Source organism: Schistocerca americana, chromosome X (assembly GCF_021461395.2).
Source record: "Schistocerca americana isolate TAMUIC-IGC-003095 chromosome X, iqSchAmer2.1, whole genome shotgun sequence".
Taxonomy (NCBI): domain Eukaryota; kingdom Metazoa; phylum Arthropoda; class Insecta; order Orthoptera; family Acrididae; genus Schistocerca; species Schistocerca americana.
Genome location: NC_060130.1, coordinates 673,351,420 through 673,376,323, shown reverse-complemented (window position 1 = coordinate 673,376,323; position 24,904 = coordinate 673,351,420). Strand labels below are relative to the sequence as shown.

General features: G+C 39.4%; 1 protein-coding gene across 1 annotated transcript in view; it reads left to right on the top strand.

The window, feature by feature from the left end:
* The window catches only part of LOC124556240 (trithorax group protein osa-like), a 47,965-nt gene that overhangs the window by 4,887 nt on the left and 18,174 nt on the right, over positions 1 to 24,904 (top strand). Inside the window, exons 3-6 of the mRNA XM_047130228.1 lie at positions 3,283 to 3,441; positions 4,077 to 4,199; positions 4,822 to 5,029; positions 21,452 to 21,626. Of these exons, the coding sequence (XP_046986184.1) occupies positions 3,283 to 3,441; positions 4,077 to 4,199; positions 4,822 to 5,029; positions 21,452 to 21,626 (665 nt within the window). The remainder of the gene's footprint in view (positions 1 to 3,282; positions 3,442 to 4,076; positions 4,200 to 4,821; positions 5,030 to 21,451; positions 21,627 to 24,904) is intronic.

Genomic DNA, 24,904 nt, shown 5'->3' with positions numbered 1-24,904 from the left:
GCAAGCTGTTTTCCATAAACAGTAGCAGTTAGTTTTTTACTGTGTGAAATTCGACCAGTGCACAACATCTTTCTATTTCATGTGTGTTCCAATAATAAGTGAAAGTTAATGTTGACCACCTCCTGAATTTTATGAATTACTTTGGAAATTACTCCCATTACTTTGGAAATACAGATTACAAAGGAATAAGGCTCTCACCTAAACCACTGAAGGTGGTGAATTACCTTCAGTTTGAGATTATTGTGTATGTAGTAAATGTTAAAGCTGAACTTTGAAATTTATTAAAAATGAATGCACATTAAGCAGTAATGTAGTTAAGATTAGCTGTAAAATTTGATGTCATAAATAGATAGTTGCTAGTGTGTGATTCTTGAGTTTCTCCCGGCGTATTTGATAATCAAAATATCCACGGGTATGCTGCCGGTCTATAGTGTCCAACGGGCACAATATTTCGGCGATCAAACATGTCGCCATCATCAGGTGAACTGACGGACTGAGCTCCTGTGAACGTGCAGGCACGGAGATCCGTACGCTATGGCTGCTCAGAGGGAACTGGGTTCGGTCGCGGCGGCGGCCGATTTAAATACCCTCCGCCCGCGGCGCGCTCCCTCCGCCGTCCGCGCCCAGGGCCACGGTCGCGCGGTGGAACAGATTGCGACGGCGTCTGAGATGACGTCGGTGTGATGGCTCTGTCCGCCGTGGTCGTCACGACGTTGTGACTTGGAATCCCCCAATTGGGTTACTGTGAACATGAGCTGGGATGTTGATTTCAACACTGTGAGTGACTAAATGTCACCCTTTCCTCATAGTCATGATGAGAATGCTGTGGACACTCCCCTCTTTCAACACAATAACAGCTGTGTTCACTGGGTTTCACGCATATGTGCTTGGTTTGATGAAGACTTGGGGCCTTACTGCATTTCAGTTGGTGTACTAAATCATCTGATGGTAATCCCATAGAAACTGTGTGGGAAGGTTTGGAATAATGGGTGAAATGACAGTCAGCCTCCCCACATTTTGGTAGCTATACAGGATTTAACCATAACTGAGTGGCTTCAGTTAGGTATGTCACACCTGAAGAAACTTACAGGTTCTCTTCCTTGCAAAACTGGAGTGATTGTGAAAGCTAGAAACGTTGTGCAGTATTAGCATTGTACTGTTTTGGGGGGTGACTAATTTTTTCCCCAGTATTCTAATGTAACATAAAGATGTGCCACATTCTCTTCATGACATCGTTTTCATCACCTGCCAGTGCCATTATCAATTATGTAATTAAATCATTTTTAAGTATGCAGCACTTGATAAGAAAAAAGTGAGAGATCATCCATATAAGTGTTAAAAGGAATCCATGAAACTTCGGTTACACTATAAGTCAGTTAGCTCTAAAGGCCATAATTGAACTAAATACCTAAGAATTACAATAACGAACAACTTAAATTGGAAGAAAATACATAGGAAATGTTGTGGGGAAGACAAACCAAAGGCTGTGTTTTATTGGCAGAAAACTTAGAAGATGCAGCAGATCTAGTAAATAGACTGCTTGCACTGCATTTGTCCATCCTCTTCTGGAGTACTGCTGCACAGCGTCAGATCGTTACATGGTTCGATTAATGGAGCACATTGAGAAAGTTCAAAGAAGGGCAGCAAATTTTGTAGTATCGAGAAATATGGGAGAGAGTCATGGACATGATACAGGATTGGGGTGGACATCATTAAAACAAAGGTGTTTTTCACAGTCACAGTAACTTCTCACGAAATTTCAATCACCAACTTTCTCCTCTGAATGTGAAAATGTTTTGTTGACGCTGACCTACATAGGGAGAAATGATCATCATAATAAAATAAGGGAAATCAGAGCTTGCATGGAAAGGTATAGTTGTTGGTTTTTTCCATGCATTGTTTTAGAATGGAATAACAGTTAATAATAGAGATATTATTCCTCTACTTGCAATGATTCATCAGCATGAAATTGAAGGCCTCGGTGGTGTTCTTCTAGTTTTGGAAAAAGATTAAAGTTAGATGGGACCAAGTCAGAACTGTGTGGAGGACGATCGACCGACAGTGATCCCCCTAAGCATCGGATTACAGCAGATTTCACTGTGCTCGTGTGTGATTTGGCATTGTCATGCTAAAGAAGAGGTTGGACGAACTCTTCAAATTCAAAAATCGATTACAGCATTCAGTTTCTCACACACCGACATAGTTACATTACATACTGCCATGCTGTACACTACAATTCGGAGCCCTCTAGTGGCAGAGGGTTGCAAATATGTAGACACAAAGAATAAATGTGTAGAATGGTAACAACATTAATTTTATTTAAAAAATCATTGCAGGCATACTTTTCAGTAAGCCCTTGTACAGCATTGCTCCAAATATGTTATAAAGTTCCCTCCAGAATTATAATTCCAAACAGAATGGAAAAGAACAGCTTTTGTATAGTGGAGCAATTCCTGCCACATAACAAACTGATTTTTATTCAATAGCTCGGCACGTGCAGACAGTCCCAGTATTTGATGAACATCTTAATATGCAGGTCCTGGTCTGAATGTCTTGTAGAATTTTGTGTCCACTGTGACTGCTAAATATGCAGCAGTACCCGCGATGTAGCCCCTTTCCCCTCTCTTTGTATATATACTAATGCTGATCATCGTGAATCTTTGTTAGCACTGAGTGATAAGATTCATACATTGGACCCACTTTATGTTGGGGCTGCTGATATTCAAGTCTACAATCCAAACTTCTTGATTTAGCGCTGTTTGAGTTACCATTGTCTTCTTTCCCTAAGCTCCTTAAACAAGGCCACAGCTGAATCCTTTCCCCATCTGCTCCTCAACACCTCCCCTTTTTTTAGCAAGTTCATTTTGATGGTTAATTTAATTGTCCTCTTTGACTTGTTGACAGGTCTCTATGTGCATGTGCATGAATCAGTGATAATTCCAAGACAAAACATTGTTAGTTATTTTGCTGTGCTAATGATTTGGTGTGAAATTTCTGAAAAATGTACTTCCCTGTGTAACACCTTCGACATTTTCACATACTGACTGAATGTATGTTCCTATAATTTACACACAGTTTTTTTTTCTGTTCCTTGCTGAGAAAAGGTAATACTTTACTTTAATATGAAATCTTTTTGAGAGACTATTAAGCAGATTGTTATAAAAAGCAATTTGACACTTCTGTAGTTTGTGAATACTTGGAGCAATTACTGATTCAGATTTCGACTATTGTACTTCACTTGTTGAAGCATTTGTGTGTGATAAAGGATTCTTTCAATTACAGGCTCATCAAATTCACAGGATTCATTTCCAGCAGCTGGTTCAAGTGGAGCATCCATGGATGGATACAGTTACGGTTACCCACCAGGAAGCACACCTGATTACAGTTCTCCACCAATGCAAAGGCCTTCCTCCCAAACAAATGCCCCTTCGCCCCACCCGGGTAAGTCTTAAACCTTCATAAGATTTGATAGAAAATATTTTGATATTACAGTTAAGAGACTATTTCCCATATCTTCTGAGGAGTCCAGTTTGCACTGCTTTTGTACAATTTCCAGAGGCAAAAATCTGAAATTCTGATAAATTCGTAATGCACAATCTTCATTTTTTATAAACTCAGTATCAAAATATTATGTCACATGTAGATATCTGCTTCAGATTGCTGGATAAATATTTCTCCCCTGCTGAGGTAGACCAGCAAGTTCTGGCAGGAATTGTTGCTTTTATATTTGTTATTTTAGGTGTGTGACCACTCTTTGGTGCCATTGAAGGGGGAGAAAGATAGGGTTATCATAATCTGAAAGTAAAGTGCTCCTCATGGGTAGGCATTTATTGATACTTTATTTTGTATTACATCTGTGCCTCATTTTGAGCTTAATTTGTAAAATATAGTATAATGTAAGAGATTGCTTTGCATTTTTGTGTTTATAATTTGCTTTGTTAGTAGCTATGGAGGCCATGAGAAAACATACTTTTAAGTTTGATCTTCCTTCTCTGCTTTTATCTGTAAAACTCATAACTTGATTTTGACTGCAACCTGTTGGGGGAATTTGTGACAGCAGTTGCTTATTGTGCTAGGTGTGGGGGTGCCGACGCAAGGTGCGGGGGATAACATTAGCGTTTCCAACCCTTTTGATGACGTGGCGACTGGGCAGAGGCCCAATCCTTACTGCCCTTCTGGAGGCCCCTCTCGTCCCCAAGGTAACCCTCCTTAGATGTTCTTGCTTGCATGCTTCAGTGTGAGTTTTCCTTTTGCTTTCTGTTTATTACTTTTTTTTCCATTTCACACGTCAGCATGAACTGACACTTTAATCTTCTAAGAAAACTAATTTCCTTGTTAATTTGCCTATATATGTTAGCTTGAGTGGCAAAAATTCATAAAGGGAATTGTGTTGTTTCCTAAAACATGGGAGGGAATGGGTGGCTAACTGTAGAATGGTTTCTGTGTGATTCTGTCCAGTGTTGTTGCTTGCTTGCTGGTTTACCTCTTTTTGTACTGTTTCTTCCCATAGATTTATTTCTTTGCACTTTTTTGAAAATTTTTTAATATGTTGAGCTGTTGTTGTTGTATTGAGTAATGATGTTTTAAATCCATGCATTTTGTATTTGTTTTTCTTCACTAATTTGTCTTTAAGTCTGTACACCCAGTCTGTGTGAAGTAAAGTAATTGTTGCATTGTTTGTTATTGATATTCAGTAAGTTGCTCATCTCAGTAATTCTTTTAATTTGCAATATATAGAATATCCAAATTACACTGATTACAATTTACTGCAAATATAGTACAGTTTTGGAATGGTACTCTAGTTAATATGAATTTTTGCAGGAATTCAGCAAGGCTATCAAGGCCAGTCCGGGTACTCTCAGTATCCGGATCAGTATCCCCATAGTCGTGGACAACCAATGAATATGGGGCAGGAATTCAGTCAGCAGTACTCTCCCAGCAGCACATATCCACCTGCTCGGCCTATGTATCCTCCCTACGCTTCTGAGGCTGAAAGGTGGGCTTCGAGTTCCTCAGTATATAAACCAATGTGCATGTATTTTATCATGGAGTGATCTGATATTGACTTCTTGTAATGTGTTGTCAGGATATGTATTGTTCTGTATTGTTCACTGACATGCATTTGTGACTAATTTTTGCTTCAGAAGAATAGAAAAGAGAAGTACCACAGATCTCTGAAAGGTAAACATCCCTTAGTTGGAAACAACGAAGTATATGAGAGGACAGTGTAGTGAGGCAGCAGTCGTGAAACAATGGTGAGGGGGGGGGGGGGGGGGGGGGATAGAATGGTAATAAAATTGCCTCATATTTGGAGGAGAGAAAGGTCAGATATTTTTGTTTGTGTTTATTTATTACTCTGGAGAACAGCCAGAGTGGTTCTTCCTGGAAAATGTTTATGTTTGGAGAAAGAAACTGCAGGTAATGTGTAATATTAATGAATGAATCTTGTGCAAGCTCCTCTGCAGTGGTGTAGTCATTCTCACCGGAGGATTACAAGTGTACTATTTGTGCTCTGTTCCTCTGGCATTTTCGCAGGGGAATGAAAAATGTGAACTCCACCACAACACATTTAAGCTGTGGTAAGTGGCTTACATAGAATTACCAACAAATGGAATATTGTCTGCACTGTTTGGTCTATGCTGAGGTAAAGTTGATGTTAAAATATTTCACATAATCAAAATTTGAATTGTTGCTGTAAGATGCTGCTTATATTTTACCATCTACTGTTTCTTCCCATAGATTTATTTCTTTGCACTTTTTTGAAATTTTTTTAGTATGTCGAGCTGTTGTTGTTGTATTGAGTAATGATGTTTTAACTCCATGCATTTTGTATTTGTTTTTCTTCACTAATTTGAATTTAAGTCTGTATACCCAGTCTGTGTGAAGTAAAGTAATTGTTGCATTGTTTTTTCTCCACTACAAATTTTTGCTTACAACATTCAAACTGTAATGTAACAACTGTAATATGAAGAGCAATCAAAGGAGCTGTCTCTGTTTACTGCTCTACAGTACTGTTTGATGTTCTTTTATTTCTGTATGGGGGAAGGGGGGGGGGGGAGAGGGAGAGAACTAGTGTGCAGATGGCATAAATGAATTTTGCATGAGAGTTCAGACTGACTGACATGAACCATGTAACAAAGGTTAAAAAAAGTATTTTATTTATGGTGCCGCAACATGAATTTTCTATTGACTCCCACTAGAAATAAAAATGTGACAAGCATTACATTGCAGACGTGGATTGAAAATACCACCACCACCTCCACCACCACCACCACCAGGACCAGGACCATTCCTCTACACAAGATAAGTTATGACTACATATTCTGGGATACAACAGTTGTGGCAGTCGCCAGGAGAATGTCAGTTCCCCCAACCCTTGTACTTTCTTCTTCTGTAATTGCCAATGCCAATTAGAATTCAGTCCATGGCAGTAAATGCATACAGTTAACACAGTGTCAATTATGACATGGCTGTCATTCAGGCAGCACCATAAAAAACAACAGTTACTCAGGTGATACCTATCACTGACATGTATTATTTAGTAATACTATGCTTGATTCATGCAGTTGCCGTTAGTATGGCTTTCAAACTGTGTTGTGACTTTGAGTCACTTATGTAGTCACTGGATTAAATAATTGGCAAGGAGAATGTAGATTCCTCTTGAGTACTTCCTTGCTCATGTTTGTTAGCTAATGCTACTAAATTCCAGTACGCACAGAGGAAAATGAAAGGATCACATACGAGGTATTTAAGAATTTCATGCAATTTTAAAGAGAGTCCCAGAGGAGAAGAAATCGTGACCAGACAGCAGATTGCCACAGCAAAAGCATGTGCCTTTTCACCTTAGATACTATATAGAATATGTGCAGAAGTATACTGAATGGAAACGTATGATTGATATGGAACTTTGTCTCAGAATAAGGATATTATCAGGTACTGCCAGAAGTGAAGCTTTGAGGGCCAATCGTGATTCATGTTCAAGTAGTTCAGTTGCTAGAACACTTGGCCACAAAAGGTGACGGTTCAAGTCCTGGTTTAGTGTATGGCTCTAAACTGCCAAGAAGTTTCAAGTATATTAAGGAAAGAAGACTTGTGTTCATAATTTGCACAATTTCTAGAAAAAAACGTTTTTGATCTCGCTTTTTTAGAATTGTGTGATTGTTGTCCATATCCTATAAGCCACAAGTGGCATATGTCTTAATGTCTTAAATGCATGAAATGATTTCACAGGGGGCCTTCATTTGATAGACAGAATTGTAAAATTTTTGGGATTAAAATACATAAAGTGTGTTGATAAGGTTTACAATCCAAAGAAGAATCCAATGTTGGATCAAAAATTTTGTGTGTGTTGAAGACCTGACGTAACGACAGTCACATTTGGCAAGATTTGAAAGACAGTAGTAGTTTACAAGTGTTCGCCATGAAAGGAAACAGACATTTTTGCAGTCTTTGTTATTTCAGTTGCACTTAGACAATAAATGTATATTGTTATTTGTATTTATTATTGAAGTGTGATTGAAATAGATGAGACTTTGAACAAATTGTCAATAAGTGCTTTGCGAGATACAACTAACTGAAGAAATGTGCAAAATTAATACTCCTTTCCGACAAATTCAATCTTTATCATGAGGAGGTGAGTGCAAGAAGAGGTTACATCCAGAAATTACACATGCGGAATGAATTTAAAATGTGCAGAGTTTGCTCCAGGAAGTGATTGATCTTGTAACTGTGGGAGATGTGTTCAAGTGAAAGGCTTACACCACACTGAAAATTTGCACAGTCAGAAGAAAGTTCTGTAGACAGTGTTACCACTGATCTGAATGATTTCTCTGATACTGAATTTTAAGATATGTTCTAAAGTTAATCAAAACATGGTAATTGCTGTTATATTATTTATTCCCTGTCTTGCTACAAAGCTGTAAAACCTTATCTCTTGCATCTTTGCTGTCCAGAAATTTTAAGAGAAATACATTTTATCTGGTGGCATGTAATGTATACAGAAATTAGAGGACTTCTATCCTTTGTTGGTATGTCATCTCATTGCAAATGGATAATTGTGTACTGTAATCCCACATAGTTAATGTTAAACTCTTGCCTTTGTTTTTGCCTCTGAGCAGTAATCTTGATAGGTGTATCTCAGAACAGGGAGCCACTGTAAAGTACAGGGTAATTACCATTTGAATTCCATTTTCGAAATGCTGTAAATTAAAAAAAAAAAAAAAAAAAAAAAAAAAAAAAAAAAAAAAAAGAAAAAAAAACATTGCTCAGAATGACATCTTATATCAATAGAACATTATTGAAGAAGGGGGAAACGTTATTTTTTTTGGGGGGGGGGGGATGAAAAGTTTACCACTAGGCAGCACTTTAAGCGTCATAATGTAAGTGATTTTGGCTACTAACAAAAGATGAATCGCAATATGACAGCCATGATGTTAGTTGCATATGAAACCAACCATACTGTGTAATGATGGCAGAAGTTTGGCATTCAATAGTTGTGGTACTTTAAGTTAGCAAAGCCCATCCACTGCGACATTGTTGTACTACGTCGGATGGGAAAAATTGGTTTTTAACTGTCCAGAGACCAGAAACTGCATAAAAAGCAACAATGACATCTGGTTTTAGTTTTCACAAGGCCAAGAAATGGCATAAAAAGCATGTCATAAGACTGGCGCAAGATGTGTTCAATTTGCTGTCCACCGTTTCCTGCCACAAGTTGAAATCTAAAAATGGCATGTTGCACAACAGATTGGAGTGTCTCATGGTTCACGTTCAGAATGTGGTGCTCAATGTGTGCATTCATATCAGCTGTGTTTGTTATCAGAGCACTAAACACTATCTTTCAGGTTACCCCACAGACAGAAGTCACATAGATAAAGATCAAATTATCTGAACATCCAGGCTGTAGGGAAATGACAGCTGATAATTCTAGCATTTCCAAAGTGCCTCTGCAGCAACTTCATCACTGACTGTGCAATATGCAGGGGAGCACCACCTTGCATTCAGTGTTTAACTGTGATGGCACAGGTAACAGGCCCTGCAGGACCCATCTCCTCAAAAAATATGGTCTTATAATATCATCAACCTGCACCATGCAGTTACTGTTGCAGATTGAAGCAGTAACGGTTGATGTGCATATTCTGCAATTCTGTGTATTGTCATGTCCTTGTAGTTGGAAATGGGTTTTGTCTGTGTGCAGAATGTTCTATGGCCATTCATTGTCCACTTTCGTGCAAGTAAGAACACTAGAGAAAACGTTTTTGTTACTGGTAAGTCAGCATGAAGCAACTCCTGAAGATTGGTAAAATTGTGGATAGCAATGCAGGATGTTTTGTAAAAATTTATTCACCATGCTCACATTCATGTCCAAAGTTTGGGCAATTCCCCATGCATTGCATGTTTACACACCACCTTGTGACCTCTCCTGCAATGCTGTGGTCACTTCTACTGATGTTTGATCAGTTGTTTTTCTCCCTGTGCCACACTTTACTACAGAAGAACCTGTCTTTTTGAATTTTATAATAATTTTCTCCAGAACCTTGGCAAAAATTGGACCAATGCCTATTTTTGTACCCTTCAGCACCTGGAACTTTCTGCAAAGCAGCTGACACACCAAGCGAGATGGCACAATGGCTAGCACACTGGACTCTCATTTGGGAGGACAATGGTTAAATCCCGCATCTGGCCATCCAGATTTAGGTTTTCTGTGATTTCTCCAAATCCCTCCAGGCAAATGCCAGGATGTTTCCTTTGAAAGGACATGGCCGACTTCCTTCCCCATCCTTCCCTAATCCAATGAGACCGATGACCTCGCTGTCTGGTCTCCTCCCCCAAACAACCCAACTCAGCCCAACTGGCACACATCACTGTTCTTGTAGAAGAGCTTTACCAGTATCATGCAATACTGCTTTGAGACATGCATGCCGAGCATCTCAGGTTCAAAATTAGGAACAGCTGTTACCCTGTGTCTTTTATTTTGCTTATTCTGCCACTTTCAGTCCCATCTAGTCATAATTTTTTATTCATAACATTTTCCCCTTGTTCAATAATAATCTGTACAAATTTGGTTAGGTTTTTACTGAGTTTTGAAACTGGTACTTCAATCATAATCACCCTGCATATACTCTTTGAGGCTTCTGAATTAATACATACATTTATAGCAAACTAGGAAAACAGTCAGTGCCATTTTGATGATGATTTGTGAAAATGATGAAATTGTCTGTATGTATGGGAAAATCCAAACCTAATGACAACTCTACAATCAGTTGCATGAAACCAAGTTGCATTCTGAAGGGTACTTTCATTTATATGCTTCAGTTGTTAAAGATGGCAATGTGAATCCCAGTGAATTGAGCAAAATGGTCACACTACTGGCCACATTTATAGGTAGTCCACAGCACATGCATGGGTACGCACAAGATGCAATAACGCATGTTTGTGCATAGGCCCACACAGACCTTTTTAAATTACATGCACATGAAATCCTACACAAGATAAAATAAAAGAACTATTGTTAACTAGTCAATTGTCATTGGATCATCATTATATTTCTCCAAGGCTTTAAACAAAAATTGAAATCTTCAGTGGATTTCATTTCCAAGCATCACGGTTTTGAAGAGAAATGCTGTTGGTTGTTTTCCATTTAATGGCAAAATATAATTGTCACATGTAAACATTTTGCCTTAGTTGACAGAAAAGATCTCTCAATGTCAGGTTGATAGTGTCATCTCTGCAGAAACAGCAGGTATCACCAGTGATCAGGACTTCTTTGAAGTTGTCACCAAAATGTTATTTATGGTCCATGTGGCTTATTCAACAACCATTCTCCATGCACATCTAATGGGAAATGAATGAGATGATACCTAGGAGCATTACTTGCTGAGACTGACTACCAGTGGCAGTGAAGGATATCCACTGTAACACGACACTCCACTGAAGATGGCTGCAAATCCATCACTTAAAAAGTATGAAACAATGATGCTGAACTCTGTAATTGTTGGGCTTTTCTGTACTCGCCATTACTCTCAAAAACATACAAAGCACTCATCAGTGTCGAGTATTGCAATTCAGGGAAACTGATAAAGTACATTTGCAAATATCTCAATGGAGGAAATGATATGGCAATTTTTGGAGCAGTAAATGCAACAGCGCCTATAAATGGAATCGACCACTATCAACTGGAATGGTACATTAGTAGGAATGAAATAGTATGGTGCATTTTATCATTTCCAATCCATGAACAATGTCAAATAGTTACTCATTTGACAGTGCACCTTGAAAATTGACAGTGTGTGTACTTCACAATGGAAAATGCATGTGCAAGAGCATTGTCATGTTTGCCAACAATGTTAACTGTGTTTTTTTCAATGTGTGAGGATGTTACATGCATAAGACAGTAATCTGAAGTGCCAACATGTTATTCACAGAATGCATCAGAAAACAAGTTTAAACAATACAAACAGTGCAAAGCAGTTTCAAGACATCCCAATTTAGGTTTGATTGACATCTTAGGCCATCAGTACACCATTCACCAGACAATGCAGCATGCTGTTACTTGCAATTACTGTCAATTAGCCTACATGGCCCGACAACCTTCCAAAAACTGGGAATAGTAATTGGTCACGTATGTGTGTGTTTCAAGTGTGCAATGCTTGCCAGGAACTAAATTTTGGAAAATCCACCAGTTATCCCATCTAAAACAGCCATTGATGACATTAACTCATGTCTCAAATCATCAGTTTTATTACAACATTTACAGACATTGGTTTCTGAAGACCAATTAACATGTGCAATTACGACATGAAGCATCTGCTGGACATTTGCAAAACAGTTGTTGTATACTAGAATGTTTAAATAGCAATCGATGAATTTGCACAACTTTATGCATTGTCAACAAACTTCTATAAAATCACAGCAGCTACAGATGAACTGATTCACTAAGTTCTACCAAATATCACACAGAATCACAAAAATCACTAGTTGCTCATGCAAGTGCTACATTAACAGACAATACCAATGATGTCAGTGCCATCAATTCCTGCATCTAAAATGAAACACCAGGTAGAGTGACAACATATGAGTCCATTGATACCGTAATGAATCAAGAAAAAGCTCTTAATTATTCAACTCGATTTGCCAGGCATTCCACGACACATTTCAGCATTGAAAAGTGGCATGCCTATCATTCTTCTGTGGAACATAAATCCACCACTACTTTGCAACAGCACCAGGGTTGCAGTGAAAAAGATGTTGAACAATATCATCAAAGCTTCAGTTTGAAGTGGAAAATTTACAGGAGAAGATGCACTGTTGCCACACATCCCAATGATTCTTTAATGGACATGCCATTCAAACTGAAATGTTTGTAGTTTGTGTTGTGACTTGCATTTTCTGTGACCATCAACAAAATACAGGGAAAATTGCTATGAGTGTATGGACTAAATTTGGGAAATTCGTGCTTCTTATGCATATAGCTGTATGTGACATGCCCACACTTTTGGAAACCTTGTGATTTATTTGTTCATACATCAGACGCAAAAGGCAGAGATCCAGCACACAGTTCTAAAGATCAGTGCATAGTCTGTTGCAGAGTGAAAATTCATTCTGAAAGTAACTGGCTTGTTTTATATAATATTCCATTTGTTTTGTGGTGAAAAATTGTCATGGATTTGGTACTCACTTTTTTTGCCTGTATTCATTTGATTGACCTGAGGGCTTTAAATAAGAAAATTCATTATTAGTTGCTTTGCTTTAGGGTATTTTGAGTCTGTAACGTATCAAGTTCAGATAGCAGAAATAATTTCAGTGGGACAGTTATTCTGTGTATAGTTATTTAGTTTTGTTCTGCACTTAAGTACTTGTTTATGTGATATGTTTATGTGTATGCTACAGTTGCTGATCAACCCTGTGTTCACTATGTTGTTTGTGTCACCTTTTAGTTACAGATTATCATGCCTGCAACCTTCGACCTTGCTCAAAGAACTTCTTGCAATTTCTGCCATCTCTCTCATGTGCCTGTTAACAAACATTTTAAATCATTTTGTGGATGTTATATTTATGATGTAATAATTAATGGCTCTGGACCTTAAAATTCTTTTTATTGGAACTTAAAGCCTTACAGTGGAACATTTGCTGTGGGCACTTTAACATTCAAATTCTGAGCTGTTCACTTGGACACTTGCTTGCAACTTAAGGAGATAGTTAAGGACAATACATTGTGACAAATAGATCATTATTAACACTTTCAAGATTGGTCTCTCAGGTCTATCTCAGACTATCCACACTATCATTTTTAGAGGATTTCTGAAAACTTGCTTCTTTGGAACAATAAAATAAATACGTTGAATTATTCCATAAAAATCTAGACATTCGTTTATTGAAATATATGTAAAGATTTATTGTATTCTATCTTATCAAATGAAAACATGGATTATCTGTATTAAAATACCATGTTTATGTCATCTGAAAAAAGAAACGCATCATACACATTACATGTATTTTGTCTGTGTGTGATACATTTTGAAACAGTTTAGCATCTAGAGAGCTCCACAACTCAGACAACATACCACAAGAAAGTGTCTCTCCATGGGGATTCACACCTCTGTTGTCTGATTACTTTGTTACACTCTATAAAATCAAGGTTTGGATTCACCTTCTTTTGGGATAAAACTGACTGCTAGTTCCAGAAGAAAATTTGCTAATTTGTATTTTTTCCTTTCAACATTGATTCCTGGTTTCCTAATACCGGATAAAAAGTACTAGCAGCACTGATCATAAAAAGGTGAAAGAATAATTTTTGCCAACATTTCAGCTGTTTTCTTTTGAATGGCTAATGTGCTGTCATCTGGTCTGATCTGTCAACACCTTTCTTGTAAATATTATAGTGTAGCAAACTGTTGAATCTGCTGGAAGTAGCACAACTACTCAAGTGAACGCTGTGTGACAGGTTAGCAGCTTCAATGTGTCTCCTTTATTAGTCCCGTTTTACATACAACAGGAGTTTCCTTCTGCTTGGAATTATTTCAGCTCTTTTTCGGTTTTTGTTTGATAGTGCTTTGCGGAAACTTGCTGTTTACCGTACAAGCAACAACTGGTGTTACATCTTTATTTGTACAGAAACATTGAAGCTGCTGGCACAATATAAAAGGAAGAACATACAGAGTGAATATGAATGTGTAAAGTTTCACCTGCAAGTAATATTTCAACATAGTAGCATACTGATTATGTGCTTGCTTTCTGACTGACTCATAGCACCAGACCCAGTTATTATCTGTATATATTAGTTACTGAATATGTAAATGAGCCATTTACATATTAGTTACTGAATATGTAAATGAGCCATTTATTGGTAAATGAATGTAAGTGTATGGTATGTACTTATGTGGGGGATGGCTGGATGTAATTTATACGTTACTGCTGGCATACCAATTTTCACTTTGTTTATGCAGCTTTATTTTTATCACATGGATGGCTGATACATTTCTGTACAGATGCAATTTGGAGTTTATATTCATTTTTGTAACTTGAGTTGTACACTCTTACAGCTGATGATATCTGTATCTTATCACATGATAATTAAAACACAAAACAGTGTCAAGGTTTTTCTCCTTTTTATGTCAGTCTCTTGGCTTCCTTAATAATGGCCATCTAGAGGCTGACATCAGCCTTTTGTGAAAGGCCCTCAGGTGCTCAGGATTCGTTTCCTGGGTACAGGCTTGGTGACCCTACGGTTCCTGAGCTGGGGACTGGTAAGTGTCACCAGTCGCCTGTCACCATAAGCTCTGGGCATGCTGCAGCAACCACTGTGCAGCATGATGGTGGAATGTTGTGTGTCATGGGCTTTACCACCCGGATCACATGGATGGTACAAACTGCTGTTAGAAACCCCTCAGTCTCAAGGTGTGCTGTACGCTGATGAGGTGGAACAGTCATTTGCGGGCAACTTCTGAAGAACCTGGTGTGCCTCTGTTGTATAAGGCTTACTTTGTTATGTGGGGCTCTGTCTAGGTGAACTTTTATTCCCCTAGCTGTTCATGGGACCAAAATGGATCCTTCGAAATTTTCCCTTCCTCCTCTCAGTGGAAAAGGTAGACTGCTGGAAGGTACCCAATCTAACAAACGGGCTCATGTAGCCAGTCCTTCTGATTCATTCTAAAAGTATTGTCTTGAGTAATAGAACACGTGCTGATTATCAGAAAGTGGTTTTAATAGTGAGAAGAAAAGAGTGTAGTTTTGAGAAGGTTTCCCCATCCTATATCCCAAAGGGTTTTGAGGGAACCTGTGGCTCTTTAAAAACAGTAAAGTGCTTGTGCAATGCGACATTGTTAGTGTAAACTTCTAGTTCCCAACCATCAGCTAACCTCCAAGAAGGTAGCTGCTTCGGGGAGTGTGCAATAGACACTGAACTGTGCAACACGTTGAACTACAGCAAAGGTGTTGTGACTTGCAGGGATCTCGTTCACATTCCCAAGGAGGTATTGTGATGTGAGTGGACTCCAGAAGGTATAGTCGATGTGAAAGACATTGTGAAGAGGGTAGATGGGATCTTGTAAATTCAGATTCCTTTATCTTGATATTCAATAGTATGGAAGTCCCTGAGTACATTAAGGCAGATTTCTTTCATCTAAACATGCGGCGTTATGTCACCAACCCAATGCCTTCTTTCAAATGCCAGCACTTTGGACATACTACTTGTGGGAGTCGTGGAGAAGCCACTTCGGGAAAATGTGGTAAGGCTGCCCATGAAGAGTCGCTTTTACATCTCCTTTGAAGTGTATGAACTGCTCTGGGGCTCACTGTGTCTGGAGTCAGGATTGTAGTGTATACCTTGAAGAACAAAAGGTGCGAAAGCATAAGACTCTGTAATGCATTCCATATAATGAGGCCAAAAAAATAATAAAGCTATGCCGCCCACCAATGTTCACTACTTGTACCTCCTTTGTTTCAGTTCCTAAACAGCTGATGTTGCTATGCAAACAGAGGTTGCTACTATCAGCACTAGTACCTGCGTTGGTCAATGTACTTGTGCTGCTGCAGTCATTTTGAAGCCTGTCCCTCCCTCCAAAACTTCAGAAAAAGCGTGGTTGCTGACAATGCAGAAGTTCTGCCCCTCCAAAGACTCAGTCTGGTCCACTGTCCAGTACTGACACTACCACTTCTGCAGTTGCCTCCTCGGACCAAAAAATCAAAGTTGAAGGCAAAGAATTGTCCACTGGTGGGGATGGGAAGTACACAGTCTGACAGTATTGATGTCATCCTTTCAGACACCTGTTTTGACTCTTCTTTGGAGGCTATGGACCTTGATGTGAGACAGGGACAACCATCTCAACCAAAGACTGAGCTCCACCCATTGTGGGCTCCCCTCCCAGGCCAAAAGTTAGGGTGAAAGTGTTACCTCGTGATAGACGGCTCCCATCTAAAAGTGGAACATTAATGGGTTCATATAATGTTATAAAATGTGACACCTGCAGTCGTCCTTTTGATGTTATTTATTGTACAGTTACCAGTTTTGGTGACTCAATATATGATCTTCAGGCCTTAACTGATGCCAAGGGGGTTAACTCCAATCGTATACACAATCCCATCAGTGGCAGACATCTCTGAACTGGTTTCCATAGACTATAACATTGATGTTGTGTCTCCAACCCAAAAATGCCAACATAGCTTCTGAGGTGTTCCATTTTATTACATAAGTGGATGACCGAAGTCCCTCCAACCTTCAGTCAGAAGGATGGACATACGAAAACTTAATGTGTTCAGGACACACATGGAGGAACCGAAATTCCTTACAAAGGCACACTCCCTGTGTTTGTGTTTAAGGAAACACATTTCAAGGCCACTGGTGCCCCTGTGCTACTGGGCTGTACCCTCACCTGACATGGGAAAGAGCCAAGATTGGGGTTACTGTCTTTGTCAGTAACGCACATCAATCCTATCAATCCTCTGCTCTCTCCTTGGTTACCAGTCTAGAAGCAGTAGCTGTTGCTCTTCACATGGGTGATAAGATCACTGTCTTGCGCCCTGTATCTACCTCTACAGGATGTGATAGACTCTGAGGCTTATATGTCTTATTGCACAACTCCCCTGCCTGTTTCTGCTACTGATTAATTTCAATGCCCATAATGTATTATAGGGCTTGAACTATACTTGTCCCAGGGGTCGAAACTTGGAGAACCTCATGATATCTCAGGAGCTGTGCATCCTCAACACAGGCAGTCTTACTCTTCTATCAGCTGCTACCGGCTTGTCCTCAGACAATGACCTCTTTTTCTGCTCTCCAGCCATTGCAGTCTCAACACAGTGGGAAGCAACTGATGACCTTTGTTCCGGTGACCACTTCTCAGCGTGGATTCACCCACTGGAAAAGGATTGCTTGAACAGAAATCACCGAAATGGATGGGCAGCAGGGCTAACTGTACACTGTTCAGTCAGCTGGTTGTGTTTGAACACCATGACAGTGTCCAGAAATGAGTGGATCACACATCAGACGAGTGATCCTGCTGACTTTCCGTTCCAAAGTCTTCAGGTCATCTTAGGAGGCAGCCTGTGTGCTGGTAGACTGATGAGTGTTGTTCAGCAGTCTGGGTGTGGCATGCTGTTCTTCGATGGTTTAAATGCCTCACAACAGCAAGCAACCTCACAGCCTTTCAAGTTGCAGGAGCCAAGGCTCAACACGTAATTAAGGAGAGCAAGGAAAGGTCATGGCAAATGTTCCCGGGCTCCATCAACTGTTCCACATATTCTACAGAGGTATGGACAGCCATCGGGAGGATTTTCTGGGGCACAGTTGTTTACCAATAGCAGCAGTGCTGAAATGAGGGTGTTTTCCAAACAATGCCTGGTGTCATCACTCAGACAATGGCAGAGCATTTTACAGCAACTACTACCAATTCCAGCTGGGATCCAGTGATCTACCGTTACTGTGTGACTGCAGAGAGGGACAATATGGACTTCAGATTCCACAATTTTGAGGCTTTCAGCTGGCCTCTTGCCATGTGGGACCTGGAATTAGCACTGCCTGAAACTCAAGATACTGCACCCGGTCACAACCAAATCTAGTGCTGCATACTTCGACATTTGCCAGCAGCATCAAAGGAAATCCTTCTCGAATGTTTCAAACTTATATGGCAGACAGGAAACTTTCCCAACTCCTAGAGAGAAGCAATTCTGCTACCTCTCCTCAAACTAGTAAAAGACCACACATGTACCAGTAGTTATCAGAGTGTCGCCTTAATGAGCTGTGTAGGAAAGACCCTGGAGCAAATGGTTAACTGTTGTCAGGTCTGATTGTTAGAGACCAGGTAATTCCTTAATCACGTTTGGTGTGAATTCCAGATTTCAGTCCACTGTTGACAACCTTGCCGTACTGGAGACGGCTATTCAACAGTCTTACTTACAGTACATCACTGACTTGATATCTTCTTTGATATAAGTAAGATGTATGATACTACTTGGAGAAAGTATTGACATGCAGCTCCATCAATGAGGCGTTTGTAGCCATCTCCAGATCTCCATGCAGTCTTTACTGTCTTAAGTGCTTTTTTTAGATCCCAAGTTGGTGACATGCTGTTGGATCATTTTGTGCAGGATAATGGTGTTCCTAAGGACAGTGTTTCAAGTGTTAATCTCTTTGCTGTACTTTAAACAGAATCATGTCTATGGTAAGGAGTCCTGTATGTGCTCCTTATTTGTGGATGATTTTGCTATTTATTTGTTACTCCTCCAGTGTTGCAGTCGTGCCCTGTCAGATGTAACTAGCTGGCCCTTGTGGCCAAATGGTTCTAGGTGCTTCAGTCTGGAACCAGGTTCAAATCGTGCGTTGGGCATGGATGTGTGAGATGTCCTTAGGTTAGTTAGGTTTAAGTAGTTCTAAGTTGTAGGAGTGGTCTGCACAGAGAGGTTTTCAGGTTTCTGCAGAAAAGTGTGTATGTGTTTTCATTTTAGTCATTATCATAGTATTTTTAATTTACCTGACTTGCATATGGCAGACACCATTTTACATTTGAAAGACTCAGTCAGGTTTCTGGGCCTCATTTTTGACTCCAAACTGTTATGGTTACCACACCTGAGAGAGCTGAAACCCAGAACCCAGAAAGCACTCAATATCATAAAGTGCATTAGCTACAGGTGTTGGGGAGCAGACAGGGCACATCTGTTTAGTTTTATAGGGCTTTTGTGTGTTCACGCTTTGACTGTGGATGCACATTGTACAGCTCAGTGAGGCCTTCTTATCTGAATATCATTGATGCTATCCATCTTGAGGGGATTAGACTGGCCACCGGTGCTTGCAGGACCAGCCTCATACTCCAAATTCACTTTCATACAATACTGTTGCTCGTCCACCTTTGGAACACCTTTTCTCTAATCGTCTATGAGCAACAGCGCCATTTGCAATCTGCGTGCAGTGTGTGCTGGAGTCACTTAATATGGGAAACGTAAGTCCTCAAATCCAGGATTTTAACTACCTGCCACTGTCATCATTGCATATTCCCAGGGTAATTTTAGAATTAGTGCAGTACAGGAGAGATTGCACTCCTGCATATGTTTAAATACTATATTTTCTGCCATTTTAACTGAGCGCCACAGCTCTACAGCTGTCTTTCTGGATGGGTTGAAACAGGGGCCCCATTGTTTGCTCTGTTGTTTTCCCTGATAGTGTCCTCAAGGTTTAACTGCCTTGAGACTCTACTGTCTTCGATGCGGAACTGTACACGATTTTGTGGGCACTGGAGCAGATGAGGTGTGCTTAGTTTGCTAAGTTCCTTGTTTGTTCAGATTCTCTGAATGCTCTGGACTCTCTACAATGCCCGTATCCAGCAGATAAAGTAGGCCAAAATATCCAGGACATCCTCCATCAATTACAATGGCTGGGTGGGCATGGAGGTGTCCTGCTGGGTACCAGGACACATGGGTATTGAGGGGACCAAAAGGGTGGATGTAGCAGTCAAGGAGGCATGGAGCGATCTTCAGTTATTTCAGTGTGCTATCCCCCTGCATGCCATCACCTCACTGTTTAAGTAGAGTTGTGTGTGTGGTGTCACCGCCAGACACCACATTTGCTAGGTGGTAGCCTTTAAATCGGCCGCGGTCCGTTAGTATACGTCGGACCCGCGTGTCGCCACTATCAGTGATTGCAGACCGAGCGCTGCCACGCGGCAGGTCTAGAGAGACTCCCTAGCACTCGCCCAGTTGTACAGCCGACTTTGCTAGCAATGGTTCACTAAAAAATTACGCTCTCATTTGCCGAGACGATAGTTAGCATAGCCTTCAGCTACGTCATTTGCTACAACCTAGCAAAGCGCCATTCCCAGTTACTAGTGATGCTGTAAGACATGTACCGTCAAGAGTGATGTTCACCATTTATGGATTAAAGTTAAATATTCCAGCATCTACGTTCGTTTTTTGTTAGTCTCATTTCCTTGACCTGTTCCAGACCTCATGCCAGCCTGCGTGAGCTAAAACGTGTGCCTTTCGGCTTCCTCTCATAGTGGGTTGGCTGTCTTGCCAATCCACAACAGTGTGTCAATGGGAAGATGATTGGGTGGGTGGAAGTGATTGGTAATAAGCTTTGGCCACAAAGACGGGATGGAGTCCTGCTTACTTGTCTTCACATAGGCCAATCCTCTGATGCATGGCTTCTTGCTCTGCCAAGAGGATCCTCCAGTGTGTGCTGCCTGTAGCATACAGATGACTGTGCACCACATTTTACTAGATTATGTTTTATTTTTAGACCAGAGGGCGGCAGCAGCATATGTCCCCTTTGTTTCAAGTGACATTGAAAGGAATGTGTTTGAGAGTTTTAAGATTTTGTGATATCTCCAACGTGTTTCCAAAAATTTTAGGATGATGTTCCTAATCTGTTAACAGGATGACTGGGTCACTCATATTTTTGTAAGTGGTCGACCAGTCACTTTTCCCTGTGCCTTTCCTTTAGCTCTTCTGTGGTTTTACTTCTATTTTAATCCCAGGAATGGTGCCTTTCACCCTTCTCCATTGTATTAATTCCTGTGAGACATGGTGATTGTGTGGTTCCATGTGAGTGGCATGGGAGTGAGTGAATGAGTGTCATTTTATAGGTTTCCTTCACACTGTGAGACAACAATTTTGGACATTTTAATCATATTTGTTTCTTTCAAAATATGTAAGGGCACTGATAGCCTCAACACTGAGCACCCGTAAGCTCCAAAAAGAAAAAAAAAAAAAGAAAAAAAACCACACACACACCTACCTTTGCGTGAAAGTAAAAACAAGAGAATATTAAATTTTCATTTGGGTCTATTGCATATTGTCTTTGGCTTAGCAAGAACATTTGTTCTATCAGAGAATAGGCTGGCAGTAGTCTAAAATTGAGCAAATGTGAGAATCTATATTGAGGTAACAGTTGGTGGCATTGTAATTAGGAAAATAATGTGTTGCAATTAGTTTTTATTATTTTCAGGAGTTATGGACAAGGTAGTGGGACGCAGCAGTCGGCTGGTGGTCAAGATCCCTTTGGACACAACCAGTACGGGGGGCCCAGCCAGCCACCTGGCTATCCTTCACGTACTGGCTATCCTGCTCCACCTACGGGACCACCAGCACAGCAACCCACAGGGTATCCACCACAGCAAGACTATTACCGTCAAGATCCGGTAATTATAGTCATTTGTATAAAAGTAAATCATACTTCTTCATTAAAATGTGAAAGAAATAACAATGCTGATATTCATTTACATTTTCTGGATCAATGCGATGTATTTTTGAATACCTACAACTGTAAAGAAGATGACAGAAGATAAATATGGAAATGGAGTGGGATGTTTCTTTTCAAGTAAATCATCCCTCCATTTACTGTAAGCTTTTTACGGCAACCATGTGTAACCCATATTTGGGTGGATGAATGTACCTGTGGTACACTAATCACTGTGTCATGTTAGTCAGTGATTATAACTGTAGGAAGCAATGCAATATTAAATATTTTGTTACATCACATAAGGTTTTACAGCTCCAAATGCTATGCCACAGAAATTGTAAATGCATGAGTGTGTCATACCATTTCTTAAGTATATGTGTAATTATGTTCTATGTTGAGTGAGATATCTAAATTATATGGTTTCCCTTTTCATCCATACATAATTGTACCATTTGTGTTACTGTGCCTTGTAACTTTCTCATTGAGGACATAGACAATTAAGGGATTGTATATTCTTTCTTGAGTAGTTCTATTTAAGCCATGTAAATGTTGTTACAGCCTGTATTGCAGTTACTGAAAATTTTTAACTTCCAAACAGTCTTACCGCAAGTTCAACAGCCCACAATTTTTCAGATCTCTAAAAGGTTTACTGCAATGTTTGTCTAGATGTACGTGGTGCCCAAAACTTTTAATTTTGAGACTTCCGAGATTTCCATCCACATTTTCTTAATAAGTGTTTCAAGATTGGTTAATTTAGACATGAGTATAACCCATTATAAAATATGTGTAGCTACAGTTTTATAACAGCCTCGGCTGGTTTCATAGGAGAGCATTGTAACACTAACAGTTTCAGTTTTTATTAGCTGCCTTTCTTTTAAATTCTTTAATTCTGTGATATGATTTGCTCCCTCGTTTGTCACATTCTTTAGACTGATATCCTGTGTGTCAAACTACTGATTTTGTATTTGAGTGCCTCATTGCCAAATCAGTATTGTATATTAAAATTGCATCTAATTGTGCTTCATTAAGTTTTCACTGACTAAGCACAGATCATGAAGTGAATTCACATTTCAACCAAGAGGAAGGTGGATCTTCATGACTGTAATCACTTGGTGCACGTGTGAAACTGTGCGTCTTCTGTAATTTGTTTTTCTTGTCATTATAAATATTGTATGTTTTGGGCCTGATTGTACCAATACCACATCATGCAATACTGTTCACACCTGTTTGTATGGTATGCTACAGATACTGCACAGTGCATAACAATCTAGTACAGCTGGTATGTACATAGACACATTATTATATATTTATGTTATAGAAGTACTGTGCATGGCCTTTTATCAATAGAGTTGATGTAGTGTTACATTACTCAGTTCATATTCAATCATTTCTTATCAAAACATCAGTGATACATGGCATACACTTTTCTCGAAGTTTTAGCTTCCCTTTGAAGTTCACTCATTTGAGATTTTCCAGCCCCTTTCAGATGTAATGGTAATACTGGCAGGTTTCTTTAACATTTTACGGAACAAAGTTGAATGGTACAAAGAGAGCAAATCAAAAGAAGGTTGTAGAGGAGCAGTGATGATGTCTACCAAAATGCTGACTTTGCCTGTGGCATTCCAAAACTCTGAGCACACCCATTACTTATTCAAGACTCTTACAAATAAATGTCAATGATACATTGAAGCTACTTAAGCTAAATTAGTGCTCAGCCTGAGAGGTCTACATTTTTAAAAACTCAGAGGGGAGATAAAAAAAATCTACATTTCTTGAAGTTGCTTCTAATGCAGTGTCGGATGGACTGTTGGCAGAAGATTTTAAAATTGGAGAGAAAATAAGACAGTAGTTGGGAATGTATTATCATCCCCCCCCCCCCCCCCCCCCTCTCTGCCCACCATGTGCAGATGGAACTAAATACATGTCAACAGAAAATTTCTGTTGTCCATTGAAAGGTAATTTTCTAATTATGTTGGTTAGAATAATTTCTCTGTAGTAAGCCCCTTGAAAGTCACACATTTACATTATCATTACAGGCAAACTTACTGTAAGAATGAAGAAGAATAGTGTGTGTACTTGTCATTGAACAGATAACTTTCCACACAGTGTGTCTCAACATAGTTGAAATTTTATTATAAAAAATGTGTATTTGCAGTTGATAATTTACTGTTTAATGTACTCGTCATTGGTACATAATAATAATTATGGGTAGTTAGTATATAGAGTAAAAATCATGAAAACACGTCTACCTTCTACAGATCATAGGTTTTTTAAAAAATCGAATTTCACAACTTGTTTTAGTTTTGCTCCTTCTACACAGTTATTTCTGGGTAATCAAAAGTTGCCGTAGTTCTGTTGATATTCTGATGGAACTCTACTGTGGCATAAGTTCATTAGTTTTGTTCTTTTTATAGATGAGAGAAGCAAAAATGTTTACATTTACAGTTATTAGGACTTCATGGTAAAGAATGTTCTTCTTAGGATGAAATCTGACTTGCATGTTACCTCATGAGTAAACTACACAGAATATGTCACTTGATATGATAGAAGTATATGATACAAAAACAATCACTTTGAACACAAATTTCTATTTGCACTTGATGTAGGAAACACCATGTGAAATCTTTTACATACATACCTGATGTTACCATCAGTCTGCATTTTTAAAACTGTCAATAAACAGTGTAATAATAATATTTAATGGGATAGGTCAGTATTCACTACATAGAGGAGGCTTTGAAGTGCAGAGACATACACTGAAAGAGGCCTACTATATACGAGGGTACTTGAAATAGTAAGTTACACTGGTTGTCCCATGTTAAGACTATTGTGCAACAAGAATGGCACATTGTCAAAAGAGAGTACATGTTCTAGATGTCCTGCAGACACTGTTCTACTGGGGTATGGATAACAACTGCATCACAGTGTGGAAGTGAAATGGCACGGAAACTGTAAACATACTCCAAAGCTGCAAAGTCTTAGTACTTGAGTCTGTAAAAATCTTATGGATAAAAGTCTAATTTTCTCACAAATGCAATTTGAAATTCTGGTAGTATATGGACAAAATGCAGTGTTGCATCCAGCCATAGCAAAATGGTGCTTACAATGTGACCAAGGCCGCATGGGTGTGAATGGTGCTGATAGGGCAGGATGACCAGTGGCATCTACTACAGATGACAATGTCCAACCAATTGACAAACTGATTTGAAACGGTCACAGATTTTCCGATGATGAGGA